Raw genomic sequence first — 13059 nt, forward strand, 5'->3', positions numbered from 1 at the left:
CAGCAGTCCTACATTCTTTCATACTTCAGTATCTTCAAATCTACTTTCCTGGTTTTTCAGTTTATGGAAGTTCTCAAATTCTCCAGCTTATTAAAGTTCAACTGTGGTCGTGAGCATATTTTAGCAATCAGTCTATTTCTTTCTCTTCTAAATTGCTCAAGATTAGGCATCTTGCATGGGCTTTCACTTCTCATTCTTCTCCCATTTATTCCTTACCTAACCCTAATCTGGTTTTTGTATGCCCTGGAATCCCATGAGACAGCTCTATTTAAGGTGTCAGTAACCTCTTAATTGCCAAATCTAATGAATAACTTTGTCTCTAGGCATCTGTACTTTCTGGAGCTTTTTTCTTTAATATTGTCTCTTCTTTGGCTTTGTGCTTTCTTGGTTGTCCCCTTATATTCTATTTGGTCTTAACCACCTTTCTCAATTCTCTCATCAGCCGCCCCTCCTTTTTTTTCAATTAGAGGAGTTAGGTGTTTATAGAATAATTGTGCATAAAATACAGGATTCCCAGATACCATCTATTCTTAACATCTTGCTTCAGTATGGATCCCTTTAAATATGGATAAGAAAATTCAACAGATAAACTCTTCACATGACTTAAAATTTTTATTTCATTTGTTCGCAATTTAGTGTCTTTATGAATGTTCATGATTACTTTTTTCCTCAGTAAACATCCATATTTTTGATTCAAAATAATGTTGTGTTCTCATTTTCGTTCATAGTCCTGATAATCTGTCCACACTATTATTTTAGCTAGTACAAAATCTAGGTACTTCAGTGATTATATCTTTTCTTCCCAAAGGTACTCTTTGCATTCAGAGTACCTTACTAGAATCAAAGTACTTCATAGGAACCCTTTTGTTTCCTCTCCAGAGTATTTTGAGACATGGCTATGTTCCAATTGTACTTGTATATTCTCACTCTAATAACTACAGATTTTTCAAAAATGCATTACTGTATTCAGAAAGATATAAAGTACTATAACATATTAAACCTTCATTTTGTATATTAAATCCTTTTAAATGAGCTAGTAATATTGGAAAACTTGACATTTTTAAGTTTTCAGATGGATATATTTTTCGACAGAATTCTTATATTAACTTAGTAGAAAAATGTCTATCATTGTATTACTTCTATTAGCTATTGTCCTTTACAAAGATTTTCTATTTACCGCAAATCATCCTTTGTTCATTTTTCTAAATCTGTAATTCCACATTTATGGTGTAATTCCAAGTTTTATGGTATATGTAAGAGTAAAGAAATCAGTTGATTCTTTGAAACCAGAAATATTCATTTTATTTTAATATTTATTACAAAAGTGTGGTAGACAGAGTATAAATTCTTTGGATCCACTCCCATAACCAGCAACTTTCATTATCATTGAGAATTTTGTCCCTGATTAGTGAAAGAATGCTAGTAGTCTGTTTACTTGTATTTCAAAGTCCAATTTTCCATTTCAAAATAGTTTGTTTTAACTAGATAGGCTTTCTATTCCAGGGCAAAGGAAATGAAATTTCAAAACCAAATTTGTAATTTTTAATAGTGTTGTGTGAATTTGCACGTCAAGTCACCTTGCATTTTTCCTTGTATGCTCATTCTCATAAGTTAGACATACTTATCCTCCCCAAAAGCTCTGCAAAGTTAGCTTCAATTCACTGAGGTACCATGGCTGCTGACATAATTGACCAATTGGTAGTTTATCCTTTCCCCTGACTAGGTACTGAAAGTTTAGGGTGGAAGGAGAGGGACCCAGGGGGGCTCTCATGGAGAACCTCAGGGCTGCCGAAATGGTTGTGTTTAATCTAAGCCCAGACTCTTGTGCCATACTTATATGATCATAGGAAATCAGCAGACTGTGAATACGCACTTTCATGATTTCTGTTTTATGCTACTTTTATCCATGAAGCAGAGAGTAGTTCAAAAGAACAAATGCTCAGAGCATCCCATCCTTCCATTCATTATATCAGCAAGCCAAACATGTTTAGCCTTTTCCATTCCCCTTCAATGAAGTAACTCTAAACACAAACTGTAAAAGTTTATACATCTAAGAACAATTTTTATGACAAAATGGGTAATTTTGTTCTAGTGTGACTCTCTCTTAGAGTAATACAAAAGTGCATTTGTAGCATAATGACTTAATTGCCTGGACCTTTAACAAAACTGTTTCTCCTTTTCTCTAGTTGTTACAGAAGACCCTGTACAAACCGACTGAAGCATTGTGAGCAGGGACTCTCCTTCAGTGAGGAAGTGTGCCGCTGTGTCCCTTCATATTGGAAAAGACCGCACATGAACTAAGGCAGCACTCTTCTCCAGCTCATCCACCATTTTTCCACCACAGAGAATTGTCTGTTGCCACATTTAGAGCTATCTATGAACAGAGAGACCTCTGTGGGACCCTGGCAGCACAGACAAAAGTCTGTGTTTCCTATACCATGTGGATAACTTTACAGAAATGGACTGGAACTCACCTTCAGAAGACCTCTTTCAAAGACTGGTTTTCTGCCAATGACCAAACAGCTGAGGTTTTTCTCTTGTGATTAAAAGAAATGACTATATAATTTATTTCTACTAAAAATATTGTTTCTGCATTCATTTGTATAGCTATAACAATTGGTAAAGCTCACTGTGATTAATATTTTTATATCTTTCAAAATATGTTTAAAATAAAATGAAAATTGTATAATAATCTGGTAAGTTCAGTCCATCACCAACATACGTGAGATACAAAAAAACCAATATCATGAAAACATTGGTCTCAAACCACTTCTTTTTTTCTTTAAGCAAATGCCAGATTTCGAACGCTACTACAAAAAAATGTGATTTTATCAAAGGAAGTTTCAGAGGGACAACAGTATGCTATTACTTTTGTTTACATCAATCTGTTATCATATTTAATGACTATAAGCTTTTTAGCACATGACGCTTTTGAAATTAAAATCAAATTATTCAACATAGAACATAACATCTGATAAGATAGTTTGCTTGGCATGTCCATGTGATTTAAAAATATTAAGTGTTCTGGGACCATTCAGACTCATAATTTGGAATAAAATCCTTATTTATGTATTAAAATGGTTTAAAACATTTTACTCAAAAAAGAAAATTTTCTGAATAAAAAATCATCTACTAACCAGCTAAACTACCTTTTGTGAGCTGAAGTACTCCCACCCAATACATTCCTGGAATAACCTGGAAATAACACTTAAATCTTCATATAATCTAAAAATCTAGACGACACCACTGAAGTACTTGTTTCATTTTAAAAGGGTATCTTGCTAAAATACTTTTCTCTTGGAATAAATATTTTGATTGCTTAAATACAACCAAGTAAATGATTTGCTTTTGGCAGAGAACTGATTATATGTTAGTATTGATATAGCCACCGTATGAAAATAATTAGTCCTGAAAGGAGAAAAAATCTCCATAGAATTTTAAATAAGTAGAACTCTAAAGAAGGTTGAACATCTAATATAACAGAAATGTATTTTTAAATAGTAGAGATGGCTAATCAGTTCAGGGTAAGCATTAGTATCTTATATGTTCTGCTATAACATAAATCATATTTTTAAAATTTAATTAGAAGGTTGATGCCCTGAGCATATCCTCTGTACTTTTAATCCTGACTTTTAAAACAGGTACAGCATTGTTTACTATATTCTAATTAGGTGCTCTGGACAACATTATAGTTCATGAAGTAAGATTTTTCATGTATTTGGAAAGAAAAAACAGTATTCTAAAATTCATTCATTATACATTTATTGTTCATGTTCTTTTAATTTTAGTAAATATGACTCTTGATGACTTTATTGAGAGAGAAAATATGCAATGTGCATTGTACAGACTATAGATTACTTATGGTCTAGGGTAAAAAAAGAGAAGCAAATATACAACAGGTACAGTTTACTTAAAATTTCTCTAAGAAATTTAGAAGTATTGATACAGCCACTGAAAGGAGATATATTGTCCTCTGAGAGGACAAATTCAAAGGTGTTTATGAAAGGAAAATGAACTCCAAATAAAAAAATCTCTCTGTAATGATGAGGTACTGTCCCTTGTCCATAAAATACTCATCATCAGGCGGTGTAATGGTGACTAGTGGCAGAGTTCTCGCCTGCCATGCCAGAGTCCTGGTTTCATTTCCCGGAGTCCACCCATGCCAACACCAAAACAAAAAAGCCCATCATCTATGAAATCCAGCTGACTTGATTCAATACTTTTTATTTCATTTAAGTCAAGATTTAAAGCAAACAAATATTATCTAATCTGGCAGTGTCTATTTTTAGTTCAAAAATGTAAATATATTGTCTTTTTAATTTGGAAAAAAATCTATTCTTAGTTCCAAGTAAGCCCCTGAGGCTATTTTTAAAAAAATTAGGACCTGGCACAATGACCATTATATGTTATCAGCTGAAAAAATAGTTTCAACTGTGTGTTGACATTAGTTTCTCAGAGTATAAGGTTAAACAACAAAAATTGCTAGACCAAAAATTAAAGCCTGATGCATGCCAGAAAAATAACATTTAAAATTTCCCTTGAGATGTAATAATTTTGATCAAAAACAAGAGTTTACACGGACAAAGAAAAGGCAGTGCCAGAGATAACTTGCAGGCAATTTATGTGGACCATAAAAAACCCACTGCACTCCATTGTATTAACTGCAATTTTGGAATGCCAGTGAAGAAGCTTGGCTAAAGATGCAGCTAAACAATTATTTCGAATATTAGCAAATGTCATTCAACAAAAAGCAAAATATACGGTGAGAATGTTCATAGCATCTGCGGATGAATTCCAAGGTATTAATGCAGTCAATCTAATGAAAAAAAGATGGAAAAAAAACTCTGGGGGGCTTCAGCCATAGTTACTATATTCAAATCTTGGAAAACTTCTTAACAGAATTTTAGATGCAGAAACCCAATACTATCTATTAAGGTTAAAACACTCAAGGAAAAAATATTTAAGTAAGCAATTGAATAAGATTTAGCCCCCAGCATTTTTTGGAAGTGGATTTTGACACTTGCTATCTGCTTAAGTGAAACAGATTCCATTATTATGATTTCTAAAAATAACCTTTGTCCCTCAGAGCCACACAGACAGCATTAACTGGCATATTTATAACGTCCTTCTTTAAGGAAAGAGAAAGGAATTACTCTTTCCCCCATGCACTCTAGGCATTCTTCAGTGGGAGAGAGACACCCTGCTCCAAAGGAATTTCACTCAATGGGTCAGAGAGGAAAAGAATTTGCAACAGTTGAGAGAGTTCATATTACAGCAATTATTTGAGCATATGGCCAAAGATTGTGAAACTCCTAACATGGTTAAATAAGTTCCCATGTCCACTATATGGTTGGAGCTTGAACTAAAGCTGAACAAATCTCTCTTGACCCAAACTTTACCCACCGTACTATGTGATCCCCAAGATTTGAGCTTGCATTAGCAGGTCTTTCAAAGGATACATTTTCGGGACTTTACCATTTGGACTGGATTAAATATGGCACAAAAATTGTATTTCACTCTACTATAGTAGAAGAGAGAGCATGGATTCTCCTGAATTTTGTAGAGTAGCTTAATTCTACAAAGCTCCAAATAAATCCAATTATTGTCCCCTAGGTCCTGACACCTATCTTTGTGAAGTAATTACTAGTTTATCAGTTTATGTATTTTAAACTTTGGTATATTGAATATTTTAAAGTGAGGAATAACTATCTTCTAATTTGTGGAGTGAGGTGTGGTTGGTGATTTGAGTTCTATTTTAAAAAAAGTTTAATATGTTATTTTCTCTTTGTTCCATAGCTAACAACTCATTGCTTAAGGAAGCGTACTTTATTAGAGAGAACACTCGATTGAAAATCAGGAGCCAAGCTTTTACTCCTGACTTTTCTGCTCTGTCTCTGAGAAAATCACTGAAACCCTTCGAGTCTCAGCTTCTTAATCTGTGAAAGGAAGGATTTGGAGTAAAATTGTGTATAAAGTCCTAACTCTAACATTACAAATTTGTACTAACCTACATGCAGAGGGAAATCAAAACCAGAACATTTTAAAGAATGTAAGGAAGTACCACTCGAGAGTAGTGAACCCGTTAAGAGGAAATATTTGTCTTCTAAAGATGTTTACTAGAAGAAATTATAAATGAAAATTCTGACTCTTTATAATTCCAGCTACACTCCTTAAATCCTAATTTAGATTGTTCAAGCATCATTCTGCGTGATTTCTTCATATCGAAGGTAGTCACACATAGAGACATTGATTTAAACTGTTGGAAAAAGTAAATCGCTTGAAAAAACAAAACCTCAGAACTTTTACAAAACAGTTAAAGAATAAGGTTACTCACCCACTACTTCCAAACCTCAATCAGATACACACATACTTTCCTTAATCCAAGCAAAACCTTTGAGGAAGAAATTGACTTGTAATGTTCCATCTGGCATAATGATGATCAATTTGATTAGGTATTGGGCCAGGATCTAGCATCTGCATATTTGTAAGTACAGAGGTCAAAATGCTTGGGTGCTGTCCATGCACTGACCCACCAGGGATGGTGTATATCACGGTGGATGGGACACGACCATCCACACGGGCAGTGGTAACTATTTTTTATTTGATAGGCATGTGAGAGACCTTTAAATACTTCTTGAAGCGCACAGGAAAATTTTCTGCAATTTGTGAGCAAACATGGCAAAGGCAGAATTTTATTATCGGTGAGCAGTATTTATTAGCTAATTATAATAAATACCATGATGGTTATTTGATAATTTCCCTAGTAAAAGCCTAAAGCGAACCACTACAAGATGTTTGGCATGAAATAACTTTAGTCTTTGCTTGTGCACATGGATACTTTGCCTCTCTTTTCATTACAAGATCATTCATATAATTATAAATTACTTTGGAGAAAGTCGTAGGGAAACACGAATTTCCTCATCTTTGGATTTAAAACAGATGTTTTGCATGAAATTTCAGATAATGCGAGACTCCATTGTGATTATTTTCTAAAAAAATATACGTATGGCTGTTTTGCCCTATGCTTCCGAAAGTAACAGATAAGTACTTTCCCCTTTCCATCTGGATGGGCAGAGAAAATTCTTTTTTTACTTTATGGGGCATGGTAGAAAGATAAATCTTACCACATCCATATAGTATGAGCAGCTATGCTCGGGTGCTGCAGAAGTTGCAGCATTCTCTTGAACAAAACATTCTCTCCTTTGAATCTGAGCTAATTCCAGGAATTCAGGTTAGCTCTCCTGAAAGAGATTTTTCGTAATTACACAGGTCAACCTCTTATTTTTAGAAATAAAGCATCTGTACCCCTGAACAGTTAGATGGTAGTGTTAGAACCACACATGTGGTGGAGTGGCAAAACCCACATGCAAGCATGGGGCAAATGATCTCTACTCAGATGTTCCTTACACTTCGACAGTGGAATTCAACATGTGTCCACAAGGACCTGTGCTGGCCACCAGACCTGCACTGCTGTGCTAACCGGGGTGAGCCTGCTGTTCTTTCTGTTTTATGTAAAGATGGTATGAAAAAAAATATTTTACTTTACCAAAAAAACACCCTTTGTCAATTCCTTTTTCAAATTATTGCTTTCAAATATGATGTTTACCTTGTTGGATGACTTTTAAAATGCTTTGCTCTCTGCAAAAGGCAGCATCTCCTACAGGTACAACTGTGGGTGCGGTTGTGCCCAAATCCTATAGCCTTGAAGCCCCAGGGAGCCAAGATGTTGCTCACACAAAGCAAGACCACTACGCTTTCCACAGAAGACAGGAGAGCTACTATGCCTCCTGCAAGATGTACCAGCAATACTGCCTAGAACAGAGACGTTTGGTGAAAACCTCTGCAGTTTCTGATTCAGCTTTTATAACATTACTCTTATTTTACAGCCTTTCACAAAGCAGAAACAACTTAAAATGAACTGGGCTGGAGCAGACTCTGAGTGCCTGGATTAATAATCATTCCTTCCCTTTTGGCCCTAAGGCATTGTTTTTGAACCTAAATGGTAAACCTGGGTTCTTCCTTCCCTCCTGAAAAAGTATTGCACCAAGGCTTTGAATCCTGTTTCAGACACCTCCCCTTAACCAGACATGCCTTTATTTATCATAAGGCTGTGGTGAACTCAGCTCATTTTTAAATGCACTTTGACCCTCTGTATGTGCAAATGCTAATTAATAGAAAAGAGTAAATGTGTATAGATATTTTGAGACCAACAAGATTGTTCCATGACAAAGCAGAGTACCTGAATACAGTCAGTTTCTAGGATGAGAGAGAAGTGAACAAGTCTGCAAGTTAGGGATGTGCAAAGAAGGTAATTAACACAAGAGTGTTCAAGTTACACTTGAAACTCCACTTGAGAAAGTAGGCTGAAAAATACCCTAACTGAGCTAAGAGATTTTTTTTTATCAGAATTCAAGCATCTGTATGCATGTATCAAGTGAAACTGGATTTTTACTCCAACTCAGAACCAAAAATTTTCGTCTATGTATCTTGTACTTTAAGATTCCATACATTGCAATGAACTTATATTGAATGCTAAACAATTGTCTGACGCTCTCATACATTGTTACAAAGTTATTAAATTGCTGAACTCAGGCGGTAACTGAGAATCTACAAACGATATTCCGAAGACACAAATTCACGACCCCATCCAGCATTGGGATTCTGCAGGTAATCAAGTATCAAAGCCACAGTTTCAAAGTTGTAGATTTCAAAGGGAAATCCTTTAACTTCGCAGTTGCTGGCTCCAAAATTGGCAAATTATTAATTTTAGAATAGTGCCTGACCCATTAGAAACCCTCAAAAAGTGATGTCTCTAACATTAGGCAGTTTTAAATGCTGAATCCTCTACCTCACCAGAGACAAAGTGCCCAGAAATTCAGCCTCATCTACAAATTACAACATTTATGAAGTTCTGAGAGGGCAAACACTTGAGAAAATGATAGTACTCAACCAAGTACCAAATTTTAGATTCTCAGTCTATGGCCACCTGTGATTACAAAAAAAAAAAAATTATGAATTTCATTTGCAATTCAATCATGTTTCTTGTCAAATTAGGTCATGAAACTTTATGTATAGCAATCCCAGCTCTGTGTCCCTTAAATATAAGATGGTACATAGAGGTTGGAGGGTTGTTATAAACGATCAAGATAAATATACTGAAAGATGATATTAAACTAATTTTTAAAGTAAGAAAGGATGAAGGAAAAGAAAGGAAAGAAAGGAGGGAGAGGAAGAGAGGAACTAAATGTGAAAAATAATTTTAAAGTATCTGAATACTAATGATATCAATTGTAAAGAAAGTTTGTATTCAAATTTCTGCTTAAGAATTTCTCATATAATTTTAGTAAGAATCTCCATCACTTTTACTCATAAACTTTAGAAATTCAGTTTAAATCAGTACTTTTCAGACATTAACTATGAGGGAATTCTCACTGCATTTTTTAGGGCAACATGGTCTGGAAAATTTCACTGAGCAGTGTATAATGTTCCTGTGCATTAGACTGAACAAAGGGACAATACCACGCCCTTAATATATGACTTGCTTATAAAATGAAGTCTACCTATTAAACAGCTGCTGGGTAAAATATATATATATATTATAACTCAGAAATAACTATGTTGGGAATTTTCATACATTTCTAACATATTTTAATTCAATTTTTCATTCTTTCACTCTGCAAAGGAAAATAAATGTATAGAGACCCATTGAAATTCAATGTACTTTTTTCTGAGATAAGCAGCAGAAAACTCAGGCAATGTGGTTCAAAGCATGGCTTGTTGAAATGGGCTAAAGGTTAAAGTGTAGAATTGTGAGAGCTTGGGAGCAGGAAGGTGATAATTTAAAAATGAATCTATAAATATCTCCAGATCAAAGAATGCATAAGTATATATAATTTAAAAATTCAAATAGAAAGCTTAAAAAAAATGGACTCTACTATGATATTGATTTACAATACAGATAGCCCTTGTGTACTACAAATACCAGGAAAGTCTAAATGCTATCAACCAGATTCAACTTTCAGGTGATATTTTATTACATCCATATAATAGTCTTCTAAAGGACTCACTCTGCACACGTTAGGGAAGTGACCAGATCTTGAAATAAATCAATCATCTGTAAGAATTTTCCTGGTTATCCAAGATTTTAAATGATCTTATTTTGGAAAAAATACATGCATATGGGGATAGCAGCATTTTAAACTACTGTTTACATAATTCCCAAACAATTAGCATGCATATATTATTTACCTACATGAAATGGGGAAAAAAAAGTATCAACTAAAACCACCTATTCTAATTGAAGTTCATTTAGTGTGGCAGGAAAAGGATAATTTGAACCTAGGTTCTCCTCAGTAGCTGGAAGACCACTTACTCTCATTAAGTTCAGTTCTTTAATCAGCCTTGAAGAGTGTTGCTGTAATGATTCACTGCAACAGCATACTGCAGACTGCAACAGAAGGTTTTGCTTGTTAAAGATGTTTAACAAGAAAGAGACAGCAGACAAAATAAATAGCTTATATTAGATCCTTTCCATTGAATTGTAGCCTTATATATTGTATCCTGAAAAATAAGATTTGTTTCTCAAAATCTAGAATTTTTCATTCCAGTTCCTTCCTTCCTTCCTCCATCCTTCCCTCCCTTTCTCCCTTCAGCCAGCCCTACTTTCCCCTTCTTACAAATATCCCATTCATTGTGTATGTGTAATTTTTAAATTTCAGTTATTATTTTGGAATTAATCATATCATAAGGTCATAACTTATTTCATTTCCCTTATCTCTTTTTGCTCCTCTACGAAAAAATTGATTTGATTAGTCAAATTTCACACAGTTTTTCCTTCCTTTTAAAATTCGTGTGTGCTTGCTTTAGGTAGGTACACAAAAGAGAGGGAGAAAGAAGGGGAAAGTAGGGCTGGCTGAAGGGAGAAAGGGAGGGAAGGATGGAGGAAGGAAGGAAGGAACTGGAATGAAAAATTCTAGATTTTGAGAAACAAATCTTATTTTTCAGGATACAATATATAAGACTACAATTCAATGGAAAGGATCTAATATAAGCTGTTTATTTTGTCTGCTGTCTCTTTCTATCAGTAAGGTTTCTGGGAAAAACTGAAAGTTTTAAGTAGAAAATTCAGAAGCGTATATTAAAAAATTACTGTGGTCTGTAATGATGCTATCCAAACATTAGCATGATGTTAACATTTTCTATATTTCTATGACTATTTTCATGAATATAAAACTGGTAGCAAATAATATACATTTCTTTTACAATGATTCAGTTTTCCATGAGTGCACAATACGTCAGCTGAACAAAAATTTATTTCCTGATTCTCAGATTTGAGCATTAATTTAGTTAGCTTATTATATTCCTAGTATTAAATCATTATTTATTTATGTATTTATATATTCATATATTTATGTATTTATTGTCCCCAGTTCTACTTCCTTAAGTAATTTCCTACTTGTTGAATATACAAGTCATTTATTAACTTTCTAGGAATCTTGATAGCTAGTCCTATTGCCCTCCAGAAAGTTTGTGGCCTCGCTACCAGTTTGAGAGAGTTTAAGATTCATTTCTCCTTCACTAATATTTTCTTTATAGAATCTCAGCTAATTTTAGGTGGAAAAAATATATCTGAAATTATTTTAATTTGCAAGTATGGGGGATATAATATGCTTTCAAATACCAGCCAATTATTTATTTCTCTGTGACAAAGTTATTCAGCTCCTTCGCAATTTTTAATGATTTGCTTTACTTTCCAAATTGTATAAGCTTTTTAAACAATGATATTTATTCAAATACTTTTTTCTACTTATTCACATATTTTCCTTTGCTGCTTGTTATATGCTATTTGCCCGATAATGTAATTTGTGTTGTTTCTATAGACCAAAAACTTTTAAAAAATGTTGTCAAATCATTTTTTCCATTTGTGGTTTTTCATTGCATTTATACTTAGATCCCACCTCCTTCTTAAAATAATTTCTTGTTTCCAACATACCAAAATTAGTGGTCAGAAGATATTTCAAGATTATGCAAATTTCACAAAGGAATTTCTTCAAGACACCATAGAATTGGAGATGGGCTTTAAGTAAACCTATGAAATTCAGTGTGAGGAAATCTTTTGTATGACAAGTCTTTTATTTTTTATCTTCCTTTCATGATATTAAAAGAAAAAACACTTATTTTCCCTGAAAGGAACATATAGATGATCCTTAGAATTGTAACACCAATGATACTTCTTTGGATATTCTTTGTTCTTAGGATATAAAGTTCCTAGAAAAGTAGAATATCTAATATCATAAAGTACCCAAGGGCTAAAGTGGACTTACTAATAAATTTTCTGGAGAACCTATCAGATCAAATACCAATTATTTCATCTTAAAAGAATCTTTTTTTTTTTTTTTTTTTAAAGAGAGAGGGAGGAAGGGAAGGAAAGACAGAGAGAAGGAAGGAAGGAAGAAAGGGAAACATCTTTTAAACATTTTCTTGTTTTATTATATTTCGTTTGTCCGTTTGTTTCTTACATGGGCTGGGGCCGGGAATCGAACCGGGGTCCTCCGGCATAGCAGGCAAGCACTCTTGCCCGCTGAGCCACCGCGGCCCACCCTTAAAAGAATCTTTTGAAACAACTAAATGGGATATGTAATGACAGTTTACCAAATTTAACTTTATAAATTGATGGGAACTTATTTCAGCATATGACTTGATCTAACTTTCGCTCAAATCATATAGTCAATTTTCCTCACAATATATTTTTAAACATTTTTCATTGTGAAATATATATCCAAAGAAAAGAAGGAAAAAGCAATAATTTTCAAAGTACACTTCAGTAAATAGTTACAGAACAGATTTCAGAGTTTATAGGTTATAGTTTCACTGTTTCAGATTCTTCCTTCTAGCTGCCCCAAAACACCAGAGGCTAAAAGAAATATCAATATAGTGATTCAGCAGTCATACTCATTTTTTAAACCCTATTTTGTCTTTTATACCTCCTCCTCTCCTTTGATCCTTCTCCCAGTCTATAGGGATCTTTGGGCAATGCCCACTCTGACTTTTTCTTGTTGT

At 33.9% G+C, this 13059-nt stretch overlaps 1 protein-coding gene across 1 annotated transcript in view; it reads left to right on the forward strand.

Annotated features, from left to right (window-relative positions):
* VEGFC (vascular endothelial growth factor C) overlaps window positions 1-2692 on the forward strand; it is a 109725-nt gene extending 107033 nt beyond the window's left edge. The window contains exon 7 of the mRNA XM_077144624.1: window positions 2187-2692. Coding sequence (XP_077000739.1) covers window positions 2187-2301 — 115 coding nt within the window. The 3' untranslated portion in view covers window positions 2302-2692. The remainder of the gene's footprint in view (window positions 1-2186) is intronic.
* Window positions 2693-13059: the final 10367 nt, after the last annotated feature.

Source organism: Tamandua tetradactyla, chromosome 26 (assembly GCF_023851605.1).
Source record: "Tamandua tetradactyla isolate mTamTet1 chromosome 26, mTamTet1.pri, whole genome shotgun sequence".
Lineage (NCBI taxonomy): Eukaryota > Metazoa > Chordata > Mammalia > Pilosa > Myrmecophagidae > Tamandua > Tamandua tetradactyla.